General features: G+C 43.4%; 1 protein-coding gene across 2 annotated transcripts; it reads left to right on the forward strand.

The window, feature by feature from the left end:
• Positions 1–652: 652 nt before the first annotated feature.
• igsf9b (immunoglobulin superfamily, member 9b) lies at positions 653–26,647 on the forward strand. 2 transcript variants are annotated; one of them, XM_058071624.2, is made up of 22 exons: positions 653–1,135; positions 7,306–7,401; positions 9,597–9,803; positions 16,388–16,534; positions 17,138–17,289; positions 17,409–17,526; positions 17,822–17,963; positions 18,578–18,723; positions 18,807–18,949; positions 19,029–19,169; positions 19,257–19,373; positions 19,462–19,612; positions 20,072–20,183; positions 20,271–20,446; positions 20,525–20,763; positions 20,840–20,924; positions 21,032–21,202; positions 21,348–21,384; positions 21,468–24,779; positions 24,918–25,087; positions 25,219–25,430; positions 25,612–26,647. In XM_058071624.2, exons 2-21 carry the CDS (start codon positions 7,341–7,343, stop codon positions 25,416–25,418), a joined length of 6,027 nt encoding a protein of 2,008 aa, XP_057927607.2. In that variant the 5' UTR covers positions 653–1,135; positions 7,306–7,340; the 3' UTR covers positions 25,419–25,430; positions 25,612–26,647. The 2 variants fall into 2 exon arrangements, with proteins under 2 accessions (XP_057927607.2, XP_057927610.2); XM_058071627.2 differs by lacking the exon at positions 25,219–25,430.
• Positions 26,648–26,919: the final 272 nt, after the last annotated feature.

The following is a 26,919-nucleotide window of genomic DNA, read 5'->3' on the forward strand; positions in this document are numbered from 1 at the left end:
ATTTAAAACTTTAAACTAATATTTAATTGATGTGGATGATTGTAAGGCAAACATTTCGTAAAATTAGTTAATGTCAGTCATGGAAATCATTGTCTCACTACACAGTTTAAGTTTTAACTTGGCTTCACTGTCAGTCTTCACGTTACTTTTGACTTTTATCCAATAATAAAGATGTCCCTCTTAAGAGCGAATTAGCTGTTTATAGGCAGGGTGTGTGTGTGTATGTGTATGACAAGTAGATTCGAAAAATAACACACGAACTCAAGCCTTTGTTGGCCACTTTGTTACTTTCTTGCATTGAGTGAGTGTTTCCCACCAAACGGCGCTTTTGTCTGAGGCGCCCAAACAGTGCCTCACCAAGCTCACTTTGAATGTCGGCCAGGGAACGGAAGTATTTTCATCCCTTTGACATAAAAGCATTGTAATCTAGGTACAGTGTGTCTCCTAAGCATATGTATATACTATGTACCTTACGGTCTTAATATTATATGGTAAAATATGTAAATCAATGCAGTGTGTCACAGCTAGCACCGCCAATATATAGTATATTATTACGGGCAAAGAATTATTTTGAAGTTTTCAATCGGAAGTAGTATAAATAATTCCTATGACTGAAGTGGGAGCGGGAGGAGGGATGCATGCTAATGAAGAAGGCACTCCAAGTATCAACATCAAGCATTGACCAAATGTGCTGCGTGCGTTTTCTACGTTCAAGCGTCGGGCTATTTGCAGGCAAGGTGCGCCGTGTTGTGATATTTAAAAAAATAATAATAATAAATCGTATTTTTAGGGCTTCACTCGTGGTTTCAGATACTCTGACCAAGTCGGAGTTCAGGAAAATGCGGAATTAAACTGGCGTGAAGTTTAAATGGACTTTAAAAGGCTCAAGGCTGGACTAATGGTGGTGCATTTTTGAATTTTTATCTTGTCTGGTCATCTGAAGGATTAATTGCTTTTATATATTTTTTGGGTTGAAAATGTGACGACTTTTTTTTTAACTAGTGTAATTTTAAAGGTTTTGAAAGTTATTTCACACAAATCTTGAACTGTACCAGTAAGAGGAGTCTGAAGTGAAGACATCCATGGATTGAAACATTCAACTTTAAGCTTCAAGTGCAAAAGTGCCTCAAGCAAGGTAAGGGAACGTGGAAGCACAGCTTAAGATTTTCTGCAGACAAAATACATTATTAGTATGGTATTAATGGTATTATTGCAAAACAACTCAACTTTCCTTAGTATTTCATAGGTCTGGAGCATATTATATATTTCATATTACACGTTGTATTTTAAACTGCAGTTCCAGCATTAAATGTGACTTTGTTTATGTTTACTCATTTACTATGTATATTTATATATGTTGCTTTACTTTTATTGCTCCATTTTTTCCGCTTGACTGCATCAGACAAAAGATGGGCCTGTTTTGATTTACAGCAGGTCTGTCTGGGTGGTGGCATGGAGCACTGAGCTGCACAATAGACTGTAGGGGTGAACATTCAAGGGGCTTGTTGCTTGCAGTCCTTTTCACACCGACCATGCAGTTGGTGTGCCTGCTGCAGCACAGGGCGTCAAGTGCTGTTCTGCTTTTATATTTAATACACAGATCATTTTTTCCCCCTGTTTGCTTTTGTTCAGCTTGCGAGTGTGTGACAGTGGGGAATGTGCTACCAAGAGGCTCCCATCACTCCGGATGCCTGTAATCCTTTGTGTTCTACTACAGGATTTTATGGGGGATGCTGTCTGGCATTGTTGAGCTCTGACATACACCATATGAATGAACACCAATTTCTATATCCCGCACATTTTCAGTGCCCCTCAGGTTTGTGTTTTTTTTTGTGATCAGTGAACAGCACCAAAAGGAGAAATATATATGAAGTAATGCCTATATGTTGTTTATATGGTTTATATAATGCCTTATATATTTCAAATTAGGGAAAGAGCAGTTTAGGCATGTCTGCTGTTCAGAATTGTCTTATCTCTAGCCTTTCCCCCTAAGTTCTCCTCATTATCGTGTCTGTAAAGTAGCTTAATGGGCCTGAGCTGACCCCAGGGGTTTGGGAGCAGGTGGGGACAAGGAGTTACAACTTCTGTACTCTCTTCTAACTGCTTGACTTACAGAAAAGCCATAAAATAGGGATGCTAAAACACCTATTAGTCTATTTTTTGTAAATTGTAGGCTCAATTGCTGTCAATGAACTTAATATTAAAACTATTAAATCATTTCTCATTATCCCCTATTGATGGACCCTCCGGGTTCATGCATTAGATGAGCAGAAATCGCTATGTTAATCCATAAACAGCAGGCTTTCCTGCTCACGAGACCAGGACTCCGAGCGTGTGCCAGGTTCATTTCCTTTCATTCAAGAAAAAAATCAATGCAGTTTTTTAAGTGGGTTTCTGTGCCAGGCAACAGAACTCATGGATTGATTCGTATGTGTGCTGGTCCAACCAGACATGTTCTGATTGATTGTTTGCAGTCAAAGAATGAATACACCAATTGTGTACTTAAACTTGACATTTTAATTGTAATTTTATTGTTACTTTTGTAATGTTGAATGTTTTGTAACGTTGAAAATGTTGTTCATGGGGGGTCAAAGTGTGACTTTTTAGATTCTGATGAAAAATGTCTTCACACAAAAATGCTGTCAATGCGCCACGGTTGCAGTACCAGAGACAAAAAGTCTGGGGTGACAGGTTTTATGTTCTGTTATGGTGGAGGAGCATGGCAGCCACCGTCAAGGTTTAATCATAATCATAACCTGACTACCTGTCAGGTTACAGTCAAACCTTACAGTCAAATTGTTTAGAAGCTACTGACAGCTCATGATCTACTGCCTCGTGAGGTGGAGCTCAAGAGAAGCTGAACGTGTGGCGACGTCGCCTGCCTGAGGACGAGTGCTCAATCTCGGACAAACTTTGTCAGAGGCGCTGTTGGTGCAGTGGACATGAGGGTGGCATGTGGACGCATAGCGTGTCCGAAACTAATGCACCCTTCCCAGCAAGAGCACGCTGCTTCTGGCTCCAGCAACAGTTTGGCAGATATTTCAAATTCCCGTTCACAAAAACAGTCCCTTGCGAAATGCTGTTGACGGATGAAAATATTTTTCTCTTGCTAGGAATCACCAAATACAATAACTTCTGCCTGATCTTTTTTTATAAACTTGGTGGAGGGCGGAGGAAAGTTTATATGGCTTACAGCCACGCCCATATAAGGAAGTCTGCCACCTGTGACATTACAAATGGGCAGTTTTGCCACGCCTTTTGAAACTGAGTGTTTTGAGCTATCCCAAACTTCTTTCAGGGTTCACTTCCAAATGCAGAAACTTTGTTATCTGAAACTTTGAAAAGTGGAAAAAGCACAATAGGTCCCTTTTAAATATCTATGATCAATGCATCATTTTCCTACCACTCATCCTCCAGGTGAGCTGGAGTAAGATAAGTAACTTTATGTTCTCTCTAAGGACATCCCTATGAATTACTTGTTTTATCCCTGCAGGAGGTACTTCGCAGCAGTGGGATTCAAACCCACACTTCTGAAGAGACTAGAGTCTTAATCCAGCGCCTTAGACCACTCGGCCATAATTCTCATGTAGTCCTAAATCAATTGTGACTGTGTGCAACATTTCAGTGGACCTTTCCGTGCACATTTCCTTGCTGAAATTGTTGAGGAATGCAGCCCTGCTGTCACAGCAGTTACTTGAAGTAACAGAGTTACTTTTTTTTAAGGTATTTTGCAAAAGCAGGAGGGTAGGTACTGTGCTTTGGTGATACTTCTTTCTTTTATATCTTTTATGCACCTGTGAAAGTTTTTACTGAAATGACACTTTCATTTCCCCCTCCAGGCTGGTTTACACTAAGACTGCAGTCTCTGTCAGGATTAACAAGGATTAACAACAGAGTAATGCTGCTGCTTAACAGGCTAGTATCTGTCACTAATATCAATCATGGCTCTGCCTTGGGGACACATACATGTATAACATGGGAAGTAGAGACAATGCAATTTGTCATATACAGTATTAGGCCTGAGACAAATTTAGAGCCTCTTCTACTGTATGTTCATGGCACCTCCACGGGTTACCCATTATTTTGTCCGACACAACCTTTTGCATTATTAATGAGTTTATTCAAGTGTGATAGCAGCAATACATACTGTATGGAGGGAAACGTCCCACCAGCTGTTGTGACTGCCACCATCACTGGACTGTCACATTTGATATGAACAAGAATAAGGTCATTTTTATGAATCATTTATTTGTAATGAGATTACACTTTGTTGGAGAGTGTCTGGTGGCAGCAAGGCTAAAATATAGATAGAAAAAATAGATTACATTGCATTAGATAGTAAACTGCACTTATCAGTCTCCCTACCAGGTGGAATGAATCATTTTGCATATTTGCAAGGTTGGTGTAGTTAGTCTCACATAATGTGTTCATTTGATTAAAGCAACCTCATTATTACACTTTCACAGCCAAATTGATTTGATCAGTGATAATCAGGTCACACATCAACACAAGAGTGATGACATTTTTCATCATGTTTCCCACACTTCGACTCACCTGAGTGGTACAATAGCCTTACTTCTGTGCTGGCAACATGGGTTCACTTCCCGCTCACTGTGTGAATGTGATTGGCTGTTTGTCAGCATGTGTCCTGGTGACCTGTGAGGGTTAGATACTGGCTTTTCCTCATAATTAACTGGGATAGGTTTCAACCCCCCGCAATGCTCAAAATGGATGGATATTTTATTTTGTGACTTAATGAACAAGTGATGGATGACCACAGAGCCAGATGTCCTTGATTTGTCTCACCATTTGATCTGTAATTCGATTAGACTATTAACACTCAGAGCAGCAGAGTAGGATTACTTGAGGTGCCACATATGTACCATCCAGAAGGCTAAGTCATGACTAGGTCCAAAGCAATTTGTGTCAGTGAAATCCAGTGAAACATGGGAGTACACTCAGCACGTGCTGCAAGTGTGTTAACCGCAGAGCTATGGCACTTCTTTGGGATTTATTTACATTGGATTTTGGACATTTGGTGGCCCTAAGAATGCTTTTCTCATTTGCTTTAAGTTTGAAACACATAAAACTGACTTGGCTTAAATGTAAGTACCAAGTCATGTAAGTACCCCACTGTTCAACTGTGGGTAAATAACCTGGTGGGTTGTCTGCTTCCTCCTTTTGCACATGCAGACATAGCCTGCAGGGCCTACCTTTCTGTTCCCACACTCCTGTCTGTGATGATCTGAAGAGGAGACTTGTAATGTTTAAAGTAGGCATGTCCCGATCCACATTTTTTGGCTTCCGATCCAATCCGATTTTTTGGTAGGCCTGAGAGTAAAAACATGATGAGATTTTGCGTTTGGAGAAAAGCCATCTCACAAGAACAGGGGGAACAGAAGCCTACTATTGCATCACTAGTATGAATAATTATACAGTAATATGAAAGTGACGGTGTGGAAGCGCACCTTAATGTAAGTGCTTTACACACATCTTGCAATCCAAACTACTTTGGTGTTCCCAGCATCAGTGAGTGATGTGTGGCTGTTCTTTCCATTGAAGTTGAACAGCTGTTATTATTAAACAAGCAGAAGCTGTGGAAGCTGCATTTCATCAGCGTTACTTGGGATTAGTCCGATCAACCCATGTCGGTGTCCGGACTTGTCTGCACCCTTAATCACAGAGCTATTCTACTGTAAAGTATATTTGGCTGTAGCGATTACTGGTTCTGCTTCATAACCCGCCTCATACATACAGAAGAAGAGATCGTGTTGATAATTAAGCAACATGGGGTGCACATTCAAAGTGAAAGTCAAATTAAAAGTTTCTTGCTTGAAGTATTGCTTACAGTACCACCGTGTTCTGCCAGTGTGTCACCGGACTAAAAGATGCAGAAGCCCCTACATACTGCAACATTCATAGCCAACATTCATGGGTATCCAAAGTGTGGTGCACGGGACATCTGTGGAGGACAGCAAAAATAATTGCTAAAATAAACAAAACATCATTGTGAATTAGTTTGTTTATAAAAAGTTTGTTTATCCAGACATACTGTATGTTATAATTTTCTTAAAAGTAATGTTAAAATCTCTTCTTGTCTCGTTCTTGTGGACCCAAGCTTGTGTATCATCTCGTCTCATGAGTTAGGTGTCTCATGACGCTTGTCATACAGCAACAACTAATTCGAACACAACAGTGTGGGAGAAGTGAGTCTCCGGTGTCAAATGTCATGCCCTGGCATTGTGGAATAACCTTACACACAGGTGGCATCGTACTTCAGTGGCAGAGCTTTTTTCTGTATTGTTCGATGACACGTAAGAAAGGCAGAAAAAAGGCAGCTCGCCAGTAGGGACTGTAAACATAGCTTACTCATGTTACAATCGGTGCATCTAGAAGCTTTTCTGTTTCAGGGTTATTTATTCAAGCTGTTACTTTGCCACTCAGTAGTTTATATCAGACGTCAACTGTACCTGCTTTAAAAAACTACATTTTTCTTATTTTATTTGAAAAGACTAATGTGATAAGAAGGTATTAAGGCTTACGGAATGGACTGACTTGAGGGTTGGTGGGAAGTTCCCTCTTTGTTTTCGAAAAGCAACTTGAACGCATGCCCCACAGCCAATTTGTTGCAGAGGGCCCTAAGAGTGGTTGGAACTCCTCTTGATGTTCTGTTATTACCTAAAGGGGATGTATTATGCTCATTTTACGACCCTTTGTATGAGTTGTGGTCTCCTATAGACGAGCTACACACAATAACCCACACAGAAAACTTTTTAGATCTTCCACAATCTGCACCTATTCCAGCTGTATTTCCTTTGATTTGTGCTTCCTGCCAAAACGGTCTGTTTTAATTTATTCAACCCACGGCCTTCCTCCAGGCATGCCCACTCCACTGTGATTGCCCAATGTGCTTCCTAACTATGAACCATATAAGGAAGGCTGCCCTTCTGTGACACCACAAAGGGGCATTAACCACACCCTTTCAAAGCGAGTGTTTTCAGTCATCCCAAACTCACTTCCAAATGCGCAGACCTCATTATCTGAAACTTTGGCATCATTTAACACGAGAATACAACATTCTAACCACATTTATAGGTCAGAAAAGTGGAAAAAGCATAACAGGTCCCCTTTTAGTAGGTTAATCATTTGTTCAATTCTTGTTTGTAATGCACATTAACAAATGAAAACTGTTGCTATGTTGCTATGCTCACATGTGTATTTGGAACTGTTTCCCATGTCTCATTTGTTGTGTGAATTTGACAATGGTGATAGCGACTGAAATTGATGTGTCGTTTTTTCTTCCAGGTTGAGAGATGTGTGAAGGAGTGTGACGGACGGCCATGGGTCTGGAGAGACGGTGGCTTGAGGCTGTCACCACTGCTCTAGCCATCTGTCTGCTAAGTGAGTATGCTAATGCAATATCGATTTAGGGCATATGTTTACTATGAGATTCAATAGTTGTATGTATTATGCTCTCCTCATTTATCCTTGTCAGGGATCTTCATGGGATGACACATTATTCCTTTATGAGGCATATAAGACAAAAGTACGAGATTAGATTATCTTCTACATGATAAATAGTATGATGGATTCTAATGACAGATTATACATTAATATTCACTATTATTTGAAAAAGAACTGATGTTTTAGTGCAGGGCGTTTTCCACCAAGGGTCACATACAGAAAAATTGAAGGATGCAAGGTTCACTTTAAATATGCTACATGGTAGGTCAAAATGTGCTAAGCACATAGTTTCATGGGAGGTTGTGTTTAATTATGTGTGCAAAATGTGCCATACGAAAAAAGGGCAATACACAATGAGCTGTCCTAAATGGACCCCAGGCCAGACTTTGAAAACACCTGTTTTAGTATACCGTATTTTCCACACCATATAAGGTGCAATTACGGGTCTATTTCTGTACTGTGAACCCATACATAATATAAAAAAAGCAGTGAGTTTAGTCAAACTTTATTGTACTGTTTAACAAAACACTCACCATATTTTATTACTCAATCTTCCCAAAAATCCCTCAAAGTCATCATCTTCAGTATCTGAATAGAACAGCTGGGCAATTTGGCCATCAAACATACCGGGTTCCCTCTCATCATTGTTGGAGTCAGTCACGTAGTCAGGTGGCTGTTCAGCTTTTGCCAAAGCTTGGACAACAGTTAACGCATATACCTTTAAAACTAATGCAACCAAAATATTGCTGAATTTACCTTTTTTTATTACACAACATGACCAATAATATTGGAAGAAAAGGGGTGTGCAAAACACTTTTAGGGAAGACGAATCATTTCATATTCATTCATTCATTTTCTACCGCTTATCTTAGTAAAGGTCGCGGGGTGCTGGAGCCTATCCCAGCCTATCTTCACTATGGCACACCACGGACATGTCTGCATGGTGGTGTTGCGTTGTCTTGCGGGTGACAGAAGTCGAGTGGCAACCAGCTTTAATGTGCATTACCACACTTACCATGTTGGAGTGTGTATCAGATTTACAAACATTATACGGCCCCTGAATCAGCCCTATCTTGTGGCGGATGCCGATTTTATTAGAGCTTCAAAATACAGCGGATCGCCAGATCCTGAATATTAGAATGGGGACACCCCTAGTTTAAAGACGAATGTTTCTTCCAACATTGCTTTATTGCTTTGCCATGTGAAAGCCTTGTTTAACAGTTGGCACACATGTTGTCTATACTAACCATCTACACACAGTGTAAGCAGCAGGATGATGAGAGATCTGGCACAGCTCCCATTGTAAAGTGAAGCGGCTGGGTTATCGCACAGCAATTTGCTTGTCTGATAGAGAATGAGGGCCAAAATCCAACTTAAATAACATCTCTGGTGTGTGGAATTAGATCAATCTGGGATTTATGCTGCACCCAACCGCAGGCACGCTTCTTTGAGTGCATGCGTGTGTAAGGGGGGGTGTGTGGGGGGATTGATTTGTGCTGGTCTGCAAGCCATGTGTGTACCCCAGGGGGTGGTGGAACTCGGTTGGAAAGAGCGCAGAGAGGTCTGCTGCCCTTCATCAGAGTATCACACACCCCCACCTCCTTGTGACTTGCGAGATTAAAGTAATGACCAGGCCAGATGAGCAGCAGAGCAAACACTGGCACCCAGTAGCCCACACGCCCTTGTGAGCACATGGCAGGAAAGCAGAGTATGTAGAGAGGCTACTCCAGGTGTCACTAATGGGATTGCAGTGTGTTTGCAGGCTTTGCCGCCATACGATCTTGCCACCAAATGGCACTTTGTTGTTTTACATGCCCTCTCTACATGCCCCTGGTTGTTTACACGTGTCACTCTGGGGAAGTGTTTTAATTCATGGTTTCATCCAAGCTCCACTTCCACCTTTACTTTTGACCTCTCCTTTTGTTTATCTCCTCTCACACCAGACGTATTGATGCACATTAAATAACAAGTTCATCCCAAAATAAATTGTACCAAGTTTAAACTACCTTCTCTGTAGGTCATTATGATGTTTAAATGGGTCATAGACTTTAGTCTCTCTATGATCTGTATGTGTTGTTGTTATCATGCCAGGAAGTGTGCTTTATCTTGGTCTTATACTCTTGTGTTTACAGGTGTGTCTCAAAGTTTGTCATCAGTGGTTCGTGGCAGAGAGGGCAGCTCTGCAGAGCTGGGTTGCAGTCTCACGCCTAAATTTCATGATGCCACCAGCCCTAACCTCTTCCCGCTGCATGTGGTGGAGTGGGTGCGGCTCGGTTACAACGTTCCCATCCTCATCAAATTTGGAGTGTATGCACCGAGAGTTCATCCCAACTACAAGGGTAAAAAAAAACTTCCTGTAGTAATACTGATTTATTTCAATCAATGTTAAATGACATTAGCTTTTCGGACCTTTAGCGTTTTTGGGGGTAGGAAAGTTAGCTTTTTTGTCAGACAGATTCTGCCCTTAGTGGTCAGAAATCCGCATGACAGGTGAAAGTATGACAACTTGACGATGGGGAATTTAGATTAAACAACAATCCAAATATGTCTGCCATAATATACTCAGCCCATTGGAAAAGGGGCGAGAACGCCTATGTTTTAATGGAGGCAGCTAAAGGGGGTGGGGCAGCTCTGCAAGGACCGAGGGGGAGGGTACGGGAAGCACTGTGCATGGTGGGATTAAGTGCAGGTGGGGGCTTGGTGGTCTGATGACAGTGTTTTTTATTAGTATGCCAAAGGGTGACCCAGTAAGAGATCGTAAATGCAGGAGGAAGGATGAAGCATGGGGAATAAAGGGAGTTTTCTTGCTGGAGCCCTATAATCCTGTCATTGTCTACTACTGAACAAAAGACAAAGAGGGGTATCACAACCTCCCTTTGCTGTGCAAAAACCAACAGAAACACCAGGACACCCAAAATCCCACACTGTCCCAGATAGGTTGTTGAAAAGTGTAGGGACCCTCACGCACATATGCACCACCTTTCTTGTATTAGAACTGGTAAAATCGGTCCAGCTAAGAATAAAAGCCTGTGCTGTATCGTGACATGCACCTCTGAGGGATTTAATAACACTACATTGATTGTTTCCAGGGACAGCTACAAACAGGCTGCTTCCACTGAACAATTGGGCTACATGTGTACGGCATGTTAGGCCCCATTAGCTATGCCATTGTTTCTGAGCAGTCATCTGATCCACAGGAAAACCCCAACAGAGTAAATAACATTGCAGAGTTGCTGGCTCTAAGTATGCAACACTGTTTGGGATGTCCCAGTATGTTGGCATATCCATCCCATGTGTGTTGTTGTCTGGTGTAAGCTTTGCCCCCGTCTGCTTCAGATCCTCTCGTCTCCCCTCCCACTGGAGGCAGATGGCAGTATGTGAAGCGTGTCAGCGTCTAATGTATCTTACCCTCAAATTACAGTGTTGGTGGATTTTAGATCTAAGACTGTTGAGTTGGTGACAGTTTCCAGATCTTTGTCCCTGCATGTCTGAGATCAGAAACACGAGGCAGTATGTTCCAGAGTTTAAACAACAGTTGCTGATATTCATAGGTAGATTTATTGCACTGTACCAGTATATTGGCAGTTTATAGCAGTTCTTAGGCGCCAGACCTAGTATTAATTTTTTTTGTCCCACCTTAGGAACACTGAATGCAATATTGGCAGTTTATAGCAGTTGTTAGGCGCCAGACCTAGTATTAAATTTTTTGTCCCACCTTTGGAATGCTCACTGCAATGCAAGTACTCTGCATACAGTAGTTACACATCAGACACATTGAAGTACACAATCATCATATGTCTGCTGCTTTGTCTCAATGTCACCATTGCTACTTATAGAAAGTAAGATTAAAAAATGGCAGCAACAATATCTACCAAGACTATTTTAGCCCATTCAAAGAATGTTTTTGAAATGGAGTATTTAAGATTTAACTTTGTACAGTATGTCCCTCCATTCATTTTCTATGCTGCTTCTTCTCACCAGGGTCGCAGGCACTTTGTATGTATCACAACTCAATAACGGTGTCCTTCTTTTGACCCTTTTAAGACACCAGCCCATTAGTTGTCTGCTTTGAGGGAATCCAAAAGGAATTTGCATCACTCGGTCTTCTCCTGTTTCACACCCAGCATGCCCTGCAGGGCTGAACATCAGTGAACACATCACAAAGAGGAAACGGCCAGATAAACTCTGACTGACATGCTATTATAGTCTGTTTGAGGTGAATTTGTTGAAAAAATGTGTTGAGGTCTGTCAGTGTCGGGGAGGTTTACTGTTGCAGGGCGAGATCAAATGGCTCCCGTGTACTGAGGAAAATCTTCAGAGACTGTGAGCAGGAGAGTTTGACCTGAGGCCAACAATGGGCAAACCCCCAAGTCTCGGTGGGCCTTCATTATACTCTCAGTGGGTCCTCTGAGCATGGGAGACGTTCTGGCATTTGAACACTCCCCCATCCCCCCCTACACCCACAAACAAGAGGTTGCACTTAGCTTTAGAAAGGTAGGTTGCTCAGCATTTTCAGTATCAGGTATCAATTTTCAGTATCGGTATCAAAATCTAGAAGATGTTATCACAGTAAACGGCAAGAAAAGTCAGTGGTTAGCATGTCAGCCTCAAAGTCAGTAGACTGAGTGTTCGAATTTCTGTTGGAGCACCTGTGTATGGGGTTCCCTCGGTGCTTTCATTGGTTTTCTGTGGGTACTCCGGCTTCCTCCCGTACCACAAAAACATAGAGATAGGTGTGAATAATGCCCTGTACTAGACTGGCGTGTCACCCCCTTCTCATCAAATGTCAGCTGGAATAGGTTTCAGCACCGCTGTGCCCTTAATCAATCTCCATAAAACTAAGTGGTTAGCATGTTGGCCGCACAGTCAGGATATCAAGAAGACCTGTGTTCTAATCTTCGCTTGGGCATCTCTGTGTAGAGTTTACATGTACTCCCACATTCCAAAAACATGCATGTCAGGTTAATTGGTGATTCCAAATTGTCCATAGGTATGAACGTCAGCGTGAATAGCTGTTTGTCTATATGTGCCCTGTGATTGGCTGGCGACTGTTCCCAGGTGTACCCTGCCTCTCGCCCAAAGTCAGCAGGGTTAGGCTCCAGCATACACCCAACGACCCTAATCAAAAACTAAACTTAGATTAAAGGACTAGTAATTACAAAGGTTTTGCAAAGAGTTCATTCAAAACGAAACCCAGTCTATGTGAAAACTGAACTTCTCTATCTAACTACCTATTTTTTGCTACAGCTAGTACAGTATCATGCTTTGGCAACAATGTACTGCAGCAGCCTGCAGGTACTCATCCATGCCTTTTCTGTGTCACCAATCACATTCAGATGAGTCAAAGTCATGAACCTTTTAATTTAAGAGTAATCCATTTGATGCTTTGCTCTGTGATCATGTCAGAGTGTCAACGCCTGTGGTGAAATTTGGCACGTGAGGTATTTGTGCTTGCTGGTTCAGGGGTGAACAGAGCTGGACAGAGTGAGAGGGGCAGAGTTAACTGTAATCTATCTCACGACAAAGAGCTATTCATAAGAGGCTTATACTGATTAGGGAGACCGGAGGATTGAAGAGGGAAATTTGGGGGAACTGGAAGGGGGGGTGGGGGGTCAGAAGCATGGGGCCCTGTCCTAGACATATGATTGTATTCAAATCAAAACATATCCCACAATGCACCTCTGCCCTGCTCCCTTATGCACATACAGCTTGACAAAGAAAAGCAGTGCTTGTGCTACTAAAAACTAGATAATCTTTCTTTCACTGTTACTGTTGTTTCTGTATCCTGTGTGACTATCTCATGGAAGCCTGTGGAAGCAGTCAGCAAGTTTTAGTGGTAATGGCCAAGACAAATTCACTACTTGATTTAAGTGGAATTTTTGAGCCTTTGTCAGTGTCAACAGAAAACTCAAATTTTCATTGTCATTGTTAAAATGCAAGCCACCTTTTACTAGTGCTGCTTCGTTGTGATGCATACCATTCGCTATGCCCCCCCCTGCTGAACAGAGCAGCTACACACAATAACCTGCACAGAAAACATTCTAGATCTTCCAGAATCTGCACCTATTCCGGCTGTATTTCCTTGGATTTCCAAAATGGTCTGTTTTAATTTATTCCACTCACAGCTTTTCAAGTACTTCCGGACCACTGCCAAACCCCATTTCCTAATTTTGTGAGTTGATAATAAATGAATAAAACTTTTGGAGAGTTACTTGAAAAGTGGTTAGGCACTACTGGTAGCTCATGAGCTACTGGCTGGAGACCCCTGATTTACTGTGTATGAACTTAAAGAGTGGCAACGCAGGTCTGTGTTCTCTGTGTGTAGGCATACGGTCCGACTGCATCTTTCCCGGCGAGAGCGGTAGTCTTCTCCCTACCAACACTATAGTTCTCACCTCCGTAGACGGACAGCAGCATAGTGTGTCTGACATTAATGCGCCTTTCCCGGTGAGAGCTTGCTAGTTACCCAAATGAGGACAAGTAATATAGAAAATCCATGGATGTATTGAAGTGGAACAGTGTGCATTTTTACAAAACAGTGTCCTAACAGATCATAATCGATCAGTAAGAGTAGTTGAACACTCTGATATCGGAGTTCTTTAACATCTCCTCACCCAAAGAGTGGGAAGTTGGGAGATATTCACGCCGCACTAGTGGATTAGCATATCCATTGTCTCCACTTCAGTGCACTGAAGCCTGACCCGTTGGAACAAGGGTTCATTTTAAGGTAAACTTGAACTGTCATGTGATATCTGTAGGAGGAAACTAGACCACAAGAAAGGAGCAAGAGGAGGAGGGTGAGCATGAAGGAGACGCAGCAGCTATTGTGTCGACCGTTCTCTGTTGTCCACCATATAGTCTAATGATGTTTGTCCCTTCAAGCAGAGGGGAGTGATAGATGTGTCTGCGGGGCGGTTACGGTGCATACAGGTCAAAAGGGTCAACCTCTTATTGGTTGTCAGTAGATTATGGATGCTCACAATTTGAGTAACCTTTCCACAACCTCTTTCACTTCCTTGGTTGTTGTTCTTGCAGTGTGATTGGTGATTAGTTCATATGTTGAAGTATTTCCATTATGTGTGTGTGCATCAGTTTATACATGATGCAGCTTTATAGAAGAGTGTCTGCAGAATGCCAGTTTAGTTCAAGTTCATATAAGTTTTGAATAAAAAAAGCAACATTTATCACTCAGCAGCAGCCTTTTGTTTGTCTCCCAGCAGAATGCAAAATGAAATCCTCTCCTGTTCTCTCGCCAGTCCATTGTGGCTCAAGCAATGCTGTACAAGGCTTTTCAAATCTAAACATGTGCTTCCTCTTCTTGTCATTTTTCAAATCTGCCTCCTCTGTGATGAAATGTCTCCTATCCATGCAGTTATGTTTCCACAGCAACTGAATTCAAATGGAAACCCACTGCCTCGTTGCTATGGTAACCTGCGAGAATGCAGAGAGGGGTGGGGGGGTGGAGGGGCTGTCGTCTCTTTGTAGTGACGGACAAGAGGGAGGCAGCGGGAAAGGGTTAAATGTCCAACAGAGAAACCAGAATTCCCTGGTAGCGGTCCAGTGGGCGAGCACCGATTTTTGAAAATCAACACAAACTCACGTGCTGCTAAAACCACAAGATCAGCACACATGGCCTAAAGGTGGGATTTTCTTTAAATGCACATAAAGCGGTGCTGTTAGCCACAAAAAGATTAGCTGTAATTTGTTTGTGTGGTTTTGCACGTGAAAGTGTTTATCCTTTCAGACTGCAAACTGCATTTAATTCCATATCCATGTGGAGGGAAAAGACTACTTGTAAAATAACCTTTTATACTGTGTCTGTTCCTCCATATAGATAATAAATAACAAAATACCTGACAATATCCCTCCCTCACCTGTTTTTCTACACATTTTGTCTCTTCACGATCTTCCACCTCGCTTGCCTGATGCTGACCTGAGATGGGAGGTATTTATTTTATGGAGCATCTCATAGCAGAGGACTGCCCATCAAACAGAGCTCAGTCAATCATTAAACCTGACTAAGCACAGCAATAGCTCCAGCCAGGAATGCAGGGTTAATTATAAGCTACTTTTGTTGCTTGCCTATACTCACAGTGTGTGTTTCACCCTGTTTTGAGGAATTTCATAGCTTTCAGCCTCCGATCCAGACACTGCATTGTGAAGGAACGTCAATAGAGAGGAAATTGTTTTTTTTTGTTCTGTGTCTGCTTCAAGGCTCCAAACTATTTTGTATTTCTCTCCTCTTTTATTTAATGTATCTGCTGCAAAATTCATGTGAGGTGCCCAGCTAAAAGGCTAATTTGCACAACTGTTTCCGTGGAATACTTTGCACTAAAGAATGAATTGATCTTACTGTGAGACCACACAACCTAACAACATGAATGATGGAATGCTGGCAACTTCCCATATTTGCTGTGTTTACTTTCAAACTGGTATGAACAACGTGTGTGTCTCCCCCCTCCTGCACACACCCGCTTGTCGTTAAAAGGCTGGAGATTGAAGGGGGTAAAGAAGAGTTCATTGAAAGACAGAATAAAAGGAAAGGAAGCAAAAGGAGTGGAAATTTCAGGCTGCAGTCACCTGGCAACCAACATCAAGTTTCAAAGTTTAAAAGGGAAATAATAAAAAGTACAAAGAAGGAGAGAGTGGATTCTGGGAGTTATGATAGTGAGATGTGCAGTATATGAAGGTGTGTAAGACAATAGTCTTGGCTTATAATGCACTCAAATTCAGTGCATGCCCTGAACATTTTTGCTCCACATATTAGGGCCACAGCTGTTTTATTAGCAAACATGAAGTTTATGACTGTCTGTGGCCTTTGTGTTATCCACACTGTAATATCTGCTTCTGCATATGTTGACTGCGGCTTTTGGCTGCCTGAATACACTGACGCCTCTCTGTCCCTTCTCCCCTCCTCCCACAGGGCGTGTCTCACTGTCAAGGGGCGCCTCCCTGCTGTTGGAGCGGCTGACCCTGGAGGATGAGGGTTGGTTTGAGTGCCGCATCCTGCTTCTGGATAGCAAAACCGACGACTTCCAAAATGGCACCTGGACCTTCCTCTCCATTACAGGTGCAACACTGCAGGGTTTTGGACACACAAGAGCTTCTCACGTCATCATTGGCACTTTATATGTTTACAGTGTGCTCAGCATGCGGCTAAAAAGGTGCTGGCAAACCAAATTCTGACTGTTATGCAATGATGAGCGCATGAGAATTGTAGAATGAAAACAGCAAATTTGCAGCTCAAAATTGTCAAATATGAGAGACAAAAATACGATTAATCAATTTTTACTGGCACTTTCTACATTGTTACAGCCACAGATAGATGTAACTGTGTGTGAATCAGAAAAGCAGATTTGATTTTATTGTTCATCCACTTAGTGAAATGCCTACATTTGTTGAATCAAGTTGCAGTATTCAGTTTAGTACACAATAGTGGTGCATCAGTGCATGTATCATATTTCATTTGAATACATGTCACATAAGAATAGGTGAGGTCATTCCAGAACATCTGATATGCATTTATTTTTAGGTGAATGCTTCAAGTCAAAATCAAAAATACCGTTTTTCTTCCCTATCAAACCTGCTGCCAGCACTTTACGAGGGACAGAGTCACAGTTTGCAATGTACAAATAACGGGATAACTATTTCATCCATGCTGCCTTTGTTTCAGCTCCACCAGTGTTTATCAAGACACCGCCAACTTTTGTTGAAGTTCTTCTTGGAGACTCACTGACACTCAGCTGTGGAGCTCATGGAAATCCTCGCCCAACTGTGGTCTGGCACAAAGATGAGAGCCCAGTTGAGAAACATGAAAAAATCAAAGTGAGAAAGATGACTTGATTCCACTCAGAGATTTGAGTCAAACACTATCCATGGTGGTTATAACCCTTTTTGTACAGTATTACTCAATGAGTATCTTTGTGCTCTGTCCACTTTGTCAGGTCCTCAATGGTAGCTTGTCTCTGGCTTCAGTCACAAGAAACATCTCAGGAGTGTACAAATGTCACGTTTCCAATTCAGAGGGCAACCTGACACACTCAACGCAGCTGCAGGTCAAGGGTGAGTTCTGAGGAACGAGCAGTGAAACGCACTTTCTGTATGACATTAAGCAGTGATGATCAAGAAACATTGTCATCAAGTATCACATTTGAAAGTAACATCCAAACATTATCTGTGGTAGATAAAGGTCCACCTGCACATTATCATGGGTATTGCTATAGCGTCCTGTTTGACTATAGTGACACCTGCAGTCTGATTTTTGTTATTGCAACGATTGTGGACAACCAACGCTATTGACTCACTGCATTCTCAACAGCTTCATGATATATAGTTTCCTTTTACTTTGTCTTTCAAGGTCCCCCAATCATCATCATTTCACCAGAAGACACTACTCTCAACATGTCCCAGGATGCAGTTCTGCAGTGCCAGGCTGACGCTTACCCTTCCAACCTTACATATGAGTGGATGAAACAGGGGCAGAATGTTTACCATATTGAGTGAGTCTTTAAAGTATTATTCATTCATCCATTTTCTATGTCGCTTATCCTCACGAGGGTCGCGGGGGTGCTGGAGCCTATCCCAGCTGTCTTCGGGCGAGAGGCTGGGTACATCCTGGATTGGTCACCAGCCAATCACAGGGCACATGTAGACAAACAACCATTCACACTCACATTCATACCTATGGACAATTTGGATTCGTCAATTAACCTAGCATGTTTTTGGAATGTGGGAGGAAACCGGAGTACCCGGAGAAAACCCACGCATGCACGGGGAGAACATGCAAACTCCACACAGAGATGGCCGAGGGTGCAATCAAACTATGGTCTCCTAACTGTGTGGTCTGCACGCTAACTCAGCCGATGTGCAGCCTCTTTAAAGTATTAATTACGTATTATGTAGTATTCCATGTGCTCTACATTGGTAAAGCTTGAGTTGCATGTAAAGTAGTCAGAGCGAAACTTCAACTTGCTTGAGAAGGTGTTTTTTATATGCACTCAATCGTCTTGGTATTTTTTATATTGTTTTCATTCACAGGGAACTACTGTACTATAATCATACATTTCTTTCTTTCTTTGTCAATTTAATTACCTCTTGTCATGTTGGACCGTAGATCTCTTAAATCCAGAGTGAAGGTTTTGGTGGATGGAACCCTTCTAATCCCTAATCTAATCCCAGAAGATGCTGGCAACTACACCTGTATCCCAACCAATGGGATATTGAATCCACCCTCAGCCTCAGCACATCTCAAAGTGAAACGTAAGGATTGTATCTGCCTGAAAAGGAAGCCCTTCTTGGGTGCCACAAATGCATTTATATCTAATTCCTCCTTTCCAATGCAGACCCTGCTCGAGTTGGACGAATGCCCAGGCAAACCTACCTGCCCTCAGGTATGGAGGGCGTCATTGTGTGTCCTACCCAGGCTGATCCCCCGGTGCTGTATGTGAACTGGACCAAAGATGGGAATAATTTAAATCTTGACAAAGTAAGTTATAAGATCTAGCAATAGCATCTCTTTTGCAACTCATCTTTGAATTAGTTGTTATTTTACATCTTTGATCTAGTTTCCAGGGTGGATGGTGAACTCTGAGGGCTCGGTTTTTATTGCAACAGCAAATGACAATGCTGTAGGCATGTACACTTGCACTGCATACAACAGCTACGGAACCATGGGTCAGTCTGAGCCCACCCAGGTCATTCTCCAGGTACGTACCGCTTCTCTGTGTTTAGGCAAAGAGAAACCTTTTCCTCTTGCATGGCGCAATATGACAAAGGTTGGCTCTATGTTCCAGGATCCACCCACATTCCAAGTACCTCCTCGGCCGGAGTATCTGCAGGAGGTGGGCAGAGAGTTGATCATCCCCTGCGAAGCCAGTGGAGATCCTGCCCCGAACATAACATGGAGCAAGGTGCACAATGTTTGCTTAAAAGCAGAGAGTATCTGTACAAGTGTGTCTGCCATTCTTGTTTTTAAACCAAATTCATCTTCTTTACTAGATTGGCCCTACTCCTCGGTCTCAATACTATGTATTGGCTAATGGTTCCCTCCTGCTGCAGCCTCTCAGTAAGGACCACCATGGAGGCTGGGAATGCCTGGCCTCTAACCGTGTAGCAACTGTCAGTGCAGGCACTGTGGTCATGGTGTTGGGTAAGTGGACTGCTGTCAAAATTACTAGTTGTTAGACATGGGCTGGTATTAGACTCGGTATAACAGTATAATAACGGTGGTATAATCTTGGGCAAAAGCTCTAAAATGTGTTATTTTGATCTTTTTATTCATTATTATTCCATATCATAGAACACAATGAAAGTGGAAAGGTTTGTACCATTTATCCTCGACTCCTGTCTTGTTCTGAATCATATCTTCACATTTGGAGATTCAACGTAAGCCTGCATAACACAGGACATGACAAAATATTTCCACTAAGTGGCCGTGCTGGACCTCCACTTTCTCTCATATTGCAAAAACAAACAATTTCAGTGGTTTTGAATCCGTGACTTTTTCATACCATGGTATACTTTGAAACCTTAAAACATATGTAATGAATAGTTAATCAGCATGACTGTGTCGATATGTTCATCTTATAAAACTGCTTGTCTTTCTCAGGCACCAGTCCCCATGTTACGTCTTCAGTGTCTGTAAATACAGAGATGAACCAAGCTAATGTATCCTGGGTGCCTGGATTTGATGGCGGCTTCACCCAGAAATTCACTGTGTGGTAAATAACATGCAATAAGAGCTGTCATACTTGTCTGCATGTTGCAAGCACATTTGTCTGATTTAAATTTGGCTTCTATTGCGTCAGGGTCAAGCAGTCGTCCAGAGGGAAACATGAATGGGCGTCTTTACCTGTGCCCACATCCAAGAACTACCTTCTGGTTACTGGTCTTGTGGCTGGGACCAGTTATCAGTTCAGTGTCCTACCCCAGAATAAACTGGGCTCTGGGCCTTTCAGTGAAATTGTTACTGTTACAACTGAAGGTCTGTGAATATTTTGAGGGATTTCAACAGCTTTTGTATTGTTATGTTGATATTTTAAATCTGTGTTTTTGCTTTTAGCTCTGCCAACAGAAGCCCCAACTGTCATTACCACTCTACCAATGCTGGAACCACCCATTGTCTTGTCTGCCAACCGCACCAGACAAGGCGTTCTTCTCCAGTGGTCACCTCCTGAGGCGCCATCCTCTCCACTGACAGGTTATGTGCTGCAGGCTCGCCGGAATCAGGGCCAGTGGGTCACCCTCAGCAGCAGCATCAGTGCCAATCAGAGTGAAGTCCTTGTACAAGGACTGCTTCGTGTAAGACATATTTCTTAGCTTACATGTTTCTTGAGATCAAACTAAAATGAGTTAATCATATATTGCTGCCTTTCAGGACTCCAATTATAATCTGAGGCTCTTGTCCTGCAGCAACAAAGTGCTCAGTGAGCCTAGTGGTTTTGTCAATATATCTACCACAGGTAACAGATTTACATATTTTTGAAAACGTTGTCTGCCCGGATTTACAGTGTATTGAAAAATAGGAATGACAACTTCATTGACTTTGATCTGACCGATTGGATTACAGGGATGGAGATTTACCCCTTACGCCCACATTTCTTGGAGCTTGTCCCTGAGCCTCTGCTGGCAGGTGTGATTGCAGGGGTGTGCTTCCTGTTCATGGCTATTGTGCTATCCTTGGTCACAGCTTGCTATATGAGTACCCGGAGAGAACGTCGGCGCAGGAAGAGACAACAAGGTAATATATCGTATTTACAGATACCTTACCTACCAATTGCTGTGCAAAAAGAAATAATTGCTTATTGTATGTGCAATATACACGCTGTCATGAATGGAAAACATTTATTTAAATATTTTAATGTATGCTTCCCCCCTTATCTTAGACCTCCCATCTCCTTTCCAGAAGAGCCCATCTTCAGAGTAAGTGCCATTAAAAGAAAATTATTAATTTAAGATACAGTAATTTTCTTATAATTTATTGTTGCATCTCTTTTTTGTCTTAGAGCTCGACATCCTCCTCGCAGCCCAGATAGTGTCTTGAAGCTCAAGCTCTGCCCAACCCTCCCTTTCTTCCCCACCTCCTCCTCACAGTATGATCGCTCCTCTTTTGGCAAAGTCAGTCGAGGAGAATACCAAGACCAGCGCAAGCAACTCCTGGCTAACTCATCTCCGCCACCACATTACACACTTTTTGAGAGCCACCTTGGGTCCCAGGCTCCGTCCCCAACAGCTTTGGAGTCAATTTCAAGAGGCCCAGATGGACGTTTCATAATCCAACCCCTGATAGAGGGTTGCAGTCCCTCCAGTAAGAAAAATCTCAAGGACATTTTGCTCAGCAATGGTGGTGCAAGTGGCTCAGGAAGCAACCGTACTTCATTCAGGGACTCCCCAAAGTCAAGCATCTTGAGTTCCGACAAGGACGAAAGGAAAGATTCTCCACTTACTGTGGATGTGCCTGAACTCAGCAGGCCTCCATCCTCCCCAGGAAGGGTTCGGGCTATTGCTCGGAACTTCTCCCGTCATGGCTGCTTTTACTCTGATGATGAACATGGCGCAGAGAACCTACTGGAAAGAGCGAGCTTCTATTCGGACAATAGTGAGAAAAAGCCCAGTGATCCTCTAAGAAGGCATCGCATGCCAGCCCGCACTGAGGACTTATTCCCCGAGTTGGCAAGGAGAACCTACATTTTAGATAAAGAAGATAGGCCACAACCTTCAGGCTATCATCCAATGACCAGTCACCTGACTGATGATAGCACGCTAGTCACGCAGCTCGACAGCGAAGTAGAAAATGACAGCATCCAAAAGTGCATTCAACTGGCCAAGGAGAGGGAGGAAATGGAGCGGGAACTTGAACGCTACACAACCAGCCACAAAAACCAAGATCGGGGGAAAGATGTACATGTTACCAAGTCACAGAGCCCTCATTGTAGCACATCCCAGCCTGATGAGGAACCTGTATGGCAACCACAAGATGTGACTCTCCGTCAAAAGCACAGACCCTCTAGCCATACAAGTCGAGTAGCAGACTATAGAAGGGCGTGCTACTTTGGGAACACTAGTAGTCCTACGGACCGACTTCCTCCATCTCACATACAGTGGGACATTAGCCCTGTTACGTCGGTCACAAACCTCGTCCCAGCAAGGAGCAACTGGGAGTCCACATCGGCCAAGTTACAGCAGTCTCATACTAGTGAAAGAACTGCAGAGGATTCTCCAGTCACTGAACACACGTCCCTTCCTATGCCTTCCACTGATGTAACTTTTGAAAAGAAACCCGCTCGATGTTTAGAGACACCCCTGAGAGCCAGATCATTGAGTCCTCTGACAGATTCAGTTTTGTGTGGTAAGCCTATGACTGAAGGCTTAAGGCAAAATATTAGTGATGGAGGTGCTCCTTCTCGATCCAGAAATTCCTATGCTTACGGAACACACAATTGGGTTTCAGCTTCTAGAAGTCCTTTAGTTTACAGTGAGAGGTCTGAAAGTCCAGTTCAGCCTTCAACATCATATGCAACCACAAGGGATCCCAGTCCCTCGGGTTTTCCTACCTTACCCTATGAACATCACGTTAAGTCAAAGGCCAAAGACACGGGAGGCTGTGATGACCGCCAAAGCTTGGGATTAGAAAGAGAAAGTGTCCGAGCACGGTCCCGGAGGAGTGACAAATGTCTTTTCTCTGATAGTCCCAGCCCTGTGTCAATGTTGACTCTGGTGGAAGAAGCTGAAAGTGACCAGTCCCGATTTTCTGTCCCCAGAATGTCAGGGTCTTTCAAGACCAAGCCTGCTGCATCACCTAAAATGTCATCATTGCAGACGAGTGCGATTCTGGAATATCTGAGCCTTCCGGGGTTTATCGAGATGAGCGTAGACGAGCCTGTAGAAGAAGCCGAAGTTTCAGGCCCTGCTGGACCAAGTTTGGACCGAAAATCTGTAGAATCCATGGTGGCTAAGCCAGATGTTGTACCTGAAAACTGGGAGGTTCATGTCCAGGACAATCCAGAAGGTAAATCAAATAAAAGGGAGGGTTGTTTTGAACCTTCACTTTCTCGAGAAAAACACGGCTTTAGGCATCACAACGAAAAGGAGTCTTTACTTCGTGTAAGGTTTCCAGACAGCGTAAGACCGATATCACCAGCTCCAGAAAAGAATAGCAAGCAGCTGTACAGTGAGAAAACACAGATTAGAGCTGAGACTAAAAGCACTGAGTCAAGACTCGGTTCCAGGCCAGCTCATACTTTGCTTAGTGCCGCTAAAGGCATGGTAGATATAGTGTCAAAACATTCTCAGAGCCTTGGAGACAGCAATGAGTCTTTGTCAGAGCAACCCCAAAGACAAGGTTCTCAAGGTTCTCATGGTTCTCATGGTTCTCATGGTTCTCATGGTTCCCAGGGCAACAGGACCAATAATATTGCATCGCGAATATGTCAAGCCCCTGTGCCATTTCTCAAGAAATCCTTAAGCGTTGGACCTTGTCGGACACTCTCAGGTATGGGACCGCCCAGACCTTTCCTTAAGAAGTCCATCAGCTTTGGCTCCCAAAGATGGGAGCACTTTGAGAGCCCAAGGACATACATCTCTGAGAGATGTCACTGGGATGAGTTTCCAAACCCTGACGTCAGGGTGAAATCCTACAGTTTGGGTCACACTCCGTCTTCCTTTCACAGGCCGGGTCCTTCCTGGAGGGAATATGTCCCGTTAAGACGTCCCAGCATGGGCAGCTTAGAGAGGCCCCAATGTACACAAAGATCTAGTCCCTCCTACCTCATTCCTGCAATGTACCCACACAGAGAGAGATCACTGTCCCCGATGTCGGAACCCAGCGATCCACGACGGCAGGCTACCGTTTTCCCTGATTCCTCACGGTGGTCCCCGTCTTACCCATATTCACTGAGGTCTACTCAGTACAGGTATGTCCCCATGCCCTCATCTGTCCCCCACCATCATCAACAGTGGCCAGGACACAGACCTGTAGAAGGCATGAGGCCGATGGATCCCAGGAGGGCCCCCCCGAGGTCCTACCTGCCTAGAGGCATCAGCTGGCCCTCACCTTACTGCATGCCTTTCCCTCACAGGGAAGGGGACAGTTATAGACCGGCAGAGAGACCGATGGGAAGGGGGGGTGACGCAGACCCTCGGGAGGTCAGAGAGGGGGGGAGGGCCAGCTATGCCAGTCAGAGCAGTGGGAGGGGCAGTGCTGGTTTCTTCCGCCAGTCGCTGTCCATCACTCCCACCTTGCTAAGCTCCCCCGAAACCACCGAGGAGAGCGAACGCCACAGAGCTGAGCTGGATCTACCTGAGAGGAGATCGAAAAGGTGAACTATTACCTCACCAGGAGGTAGACAAGCAAGACAAGTTGGTGGAGGGGTTCTTCATGTTGCCAAAATAACTGTGTGGTTTGTTTGGTTTTGTTCATGACTCTGTACCATTCTGACTTTTGTTTATTCCAATAGAAGGAACACGTCAGTAGATGAGAGTTATGAGTGGGACTCTGCTGACCCGTGTGTGGACACGGAGGTCCTGGAGGCCTTGAGGTTTGATCGCTGTAAAGCAGATTTCCCGACAAGCGGAGGAGGGCTTGAATGCGATCCACCTACTGGCCTCCGGGACCAAACACACAAAGGTTGGTGTTGTGTTTGCAGCCATCTTGATGTTGCATGTGGATGTGATAGTGCTGCACGTTCTTGTGATTATTGTGAGCTTGTCCCATGATGTCCATCCATGCATTTCCTGTCCGCCATGCCCTTCTCCCAGGCCCGTCTCCCTCTGCCTGCCTACCAGTCTCCAACCCACCTCGCAGCCACTCTCACCACTCCCTTAGTGAGGCGCGTTTCAACGCTCTCCGCCAGGAGTACCAACAGTACAGACAGGCTCAGGAGTCCATCTGTTCCCGTGAGCCCTGCCTCGCCCGTGGCAACGATTCAGACTCTGACGCCAACTCAGCACTGCTCTAGAAGCTAAACTCGGTCCGTCACGCCCTCTCTACCTTTGTCCCTCTACTCATTGCTCTCCTACCCGCCTCTTGTCACGTTTACCTTCCACATGCAGTCAACTTGTGCTTGCTTGCATGCAAATGTCTTCTTTCTTTTTACAGTGTTGGTCTTTAAGCGCCATTCTTTAACGCTGCATTGTTCTTTGCGTCCGCAGGTGTGTCTGACACGGACAGCGAGTAGCAGACAAGCACATGAACATGTGGAAGTAGCATCCGTCATCTGTTCTGGCAGACTGACGGATAATCCGAGTGGTTTGCCCATATTTGTCATCTGGTGGCATTCTCTGCTTTATGTTTCACTGTGGATTATGTTGCTGAGAAGGGATTATTTATTTTGTTAAGAAGCTTGTGCATCTGTGTTGCTTTTTTTGTTGACAATCTGACACAGGCACCCCTTTGACACACGACTGGGAACAAACTACACAATGAAGGTGTTATTTCATGTGAAGATGTCTTTTCGCTTATGACAATTATTTTGTTCCAAAATGGTATCCCTAGTGCAACAAACCTCAGGGCCGTTGATGATGTTCATTATTCTTCCCGATAGAGAAATTATTATTTTATTTGCCACTTTCCCCTCCTGTTTGCCTGAAATCATTTGACCTCAGTATGGTACCTGATGAAATGTGCACATGTTTACTTGTATTGCTGTTCAAATGGAACTGGTCAGCATGTGTAGTTCAATGACACACGAAAAAAGCAAATGCCTTATTTTCATTCTTTAAAAGGGTAGCTGATTGATTCTGACTGGGTTGCGCTAACAAGATTCAACCTTTGTACATTTTCTACAGACGTTTGACTCACAGGACATGAGTTCTAATATAAAATATGTTTACAATTCACAAATGTGAAGACAACACTGTGAGTGGTTCAGTCTTTTATGAATTCTGTGCCCTTGTTTTTTTTTTTTTTTACTGATGAATGACAAATATTGATTTGGTGTGTCACATGACCAGCGGTGACACTGTAATGTACTTTGGGAAGTACTGTTTCTACTTGCAATAAGTATTACATGTGTGGGGGTGGGGGTGCATTTCTGCTGACAAATCTGGAAGTTTTGTACAAAAGTGAAAGTTTTATATCTGGTGGTTTGTAATGAATAAATTGTTTTATTCTACAAAAGTGCAGGTGTACTTTTTAATTCCTTGGTCTATAATAGGCGGTGGTTTTTCTTTAATCCCCCCACCCCACATTCAGATCATATGCTGTACTTTGGGCCCCGCGGTCCATGAGGGGGCCCACATTGCGCAAGGCGGTGCCTCTCTGCAAATGTGCAAAGGATTCCCATTGCTGCCTGCTTCCAGCCCAAAGCAGAAGAGGAATAAAATAGATGATTTATCTTAGGCGGAATAAGATAATAAAATAGCAGCTTTTAAGGCAGAGGGTGTGGCTTTCATGCCATCCATGGATGTTTTTTTTTTTTATTCTGTTAATTAGTTATTTTGCACTAAGACAATTTGTAT

This window comes from Doryrhamphus excisus, linkage group LG3, assembly GCF_037039965.1.
Source record: "Doryrhamphus excisus strain RoL-2023G ecotype Guam linkage group LG3, RoL_Dexc_Guam_v1.1, whole genome shotgun sequence".
Taxonomy (NCBI): Eukaryota; Metazoa; Chordata; class Actinopteri; order Syngnathiformes; family Syngnathidae; genus Doryrhamphus; species Doryrhamphus excisus.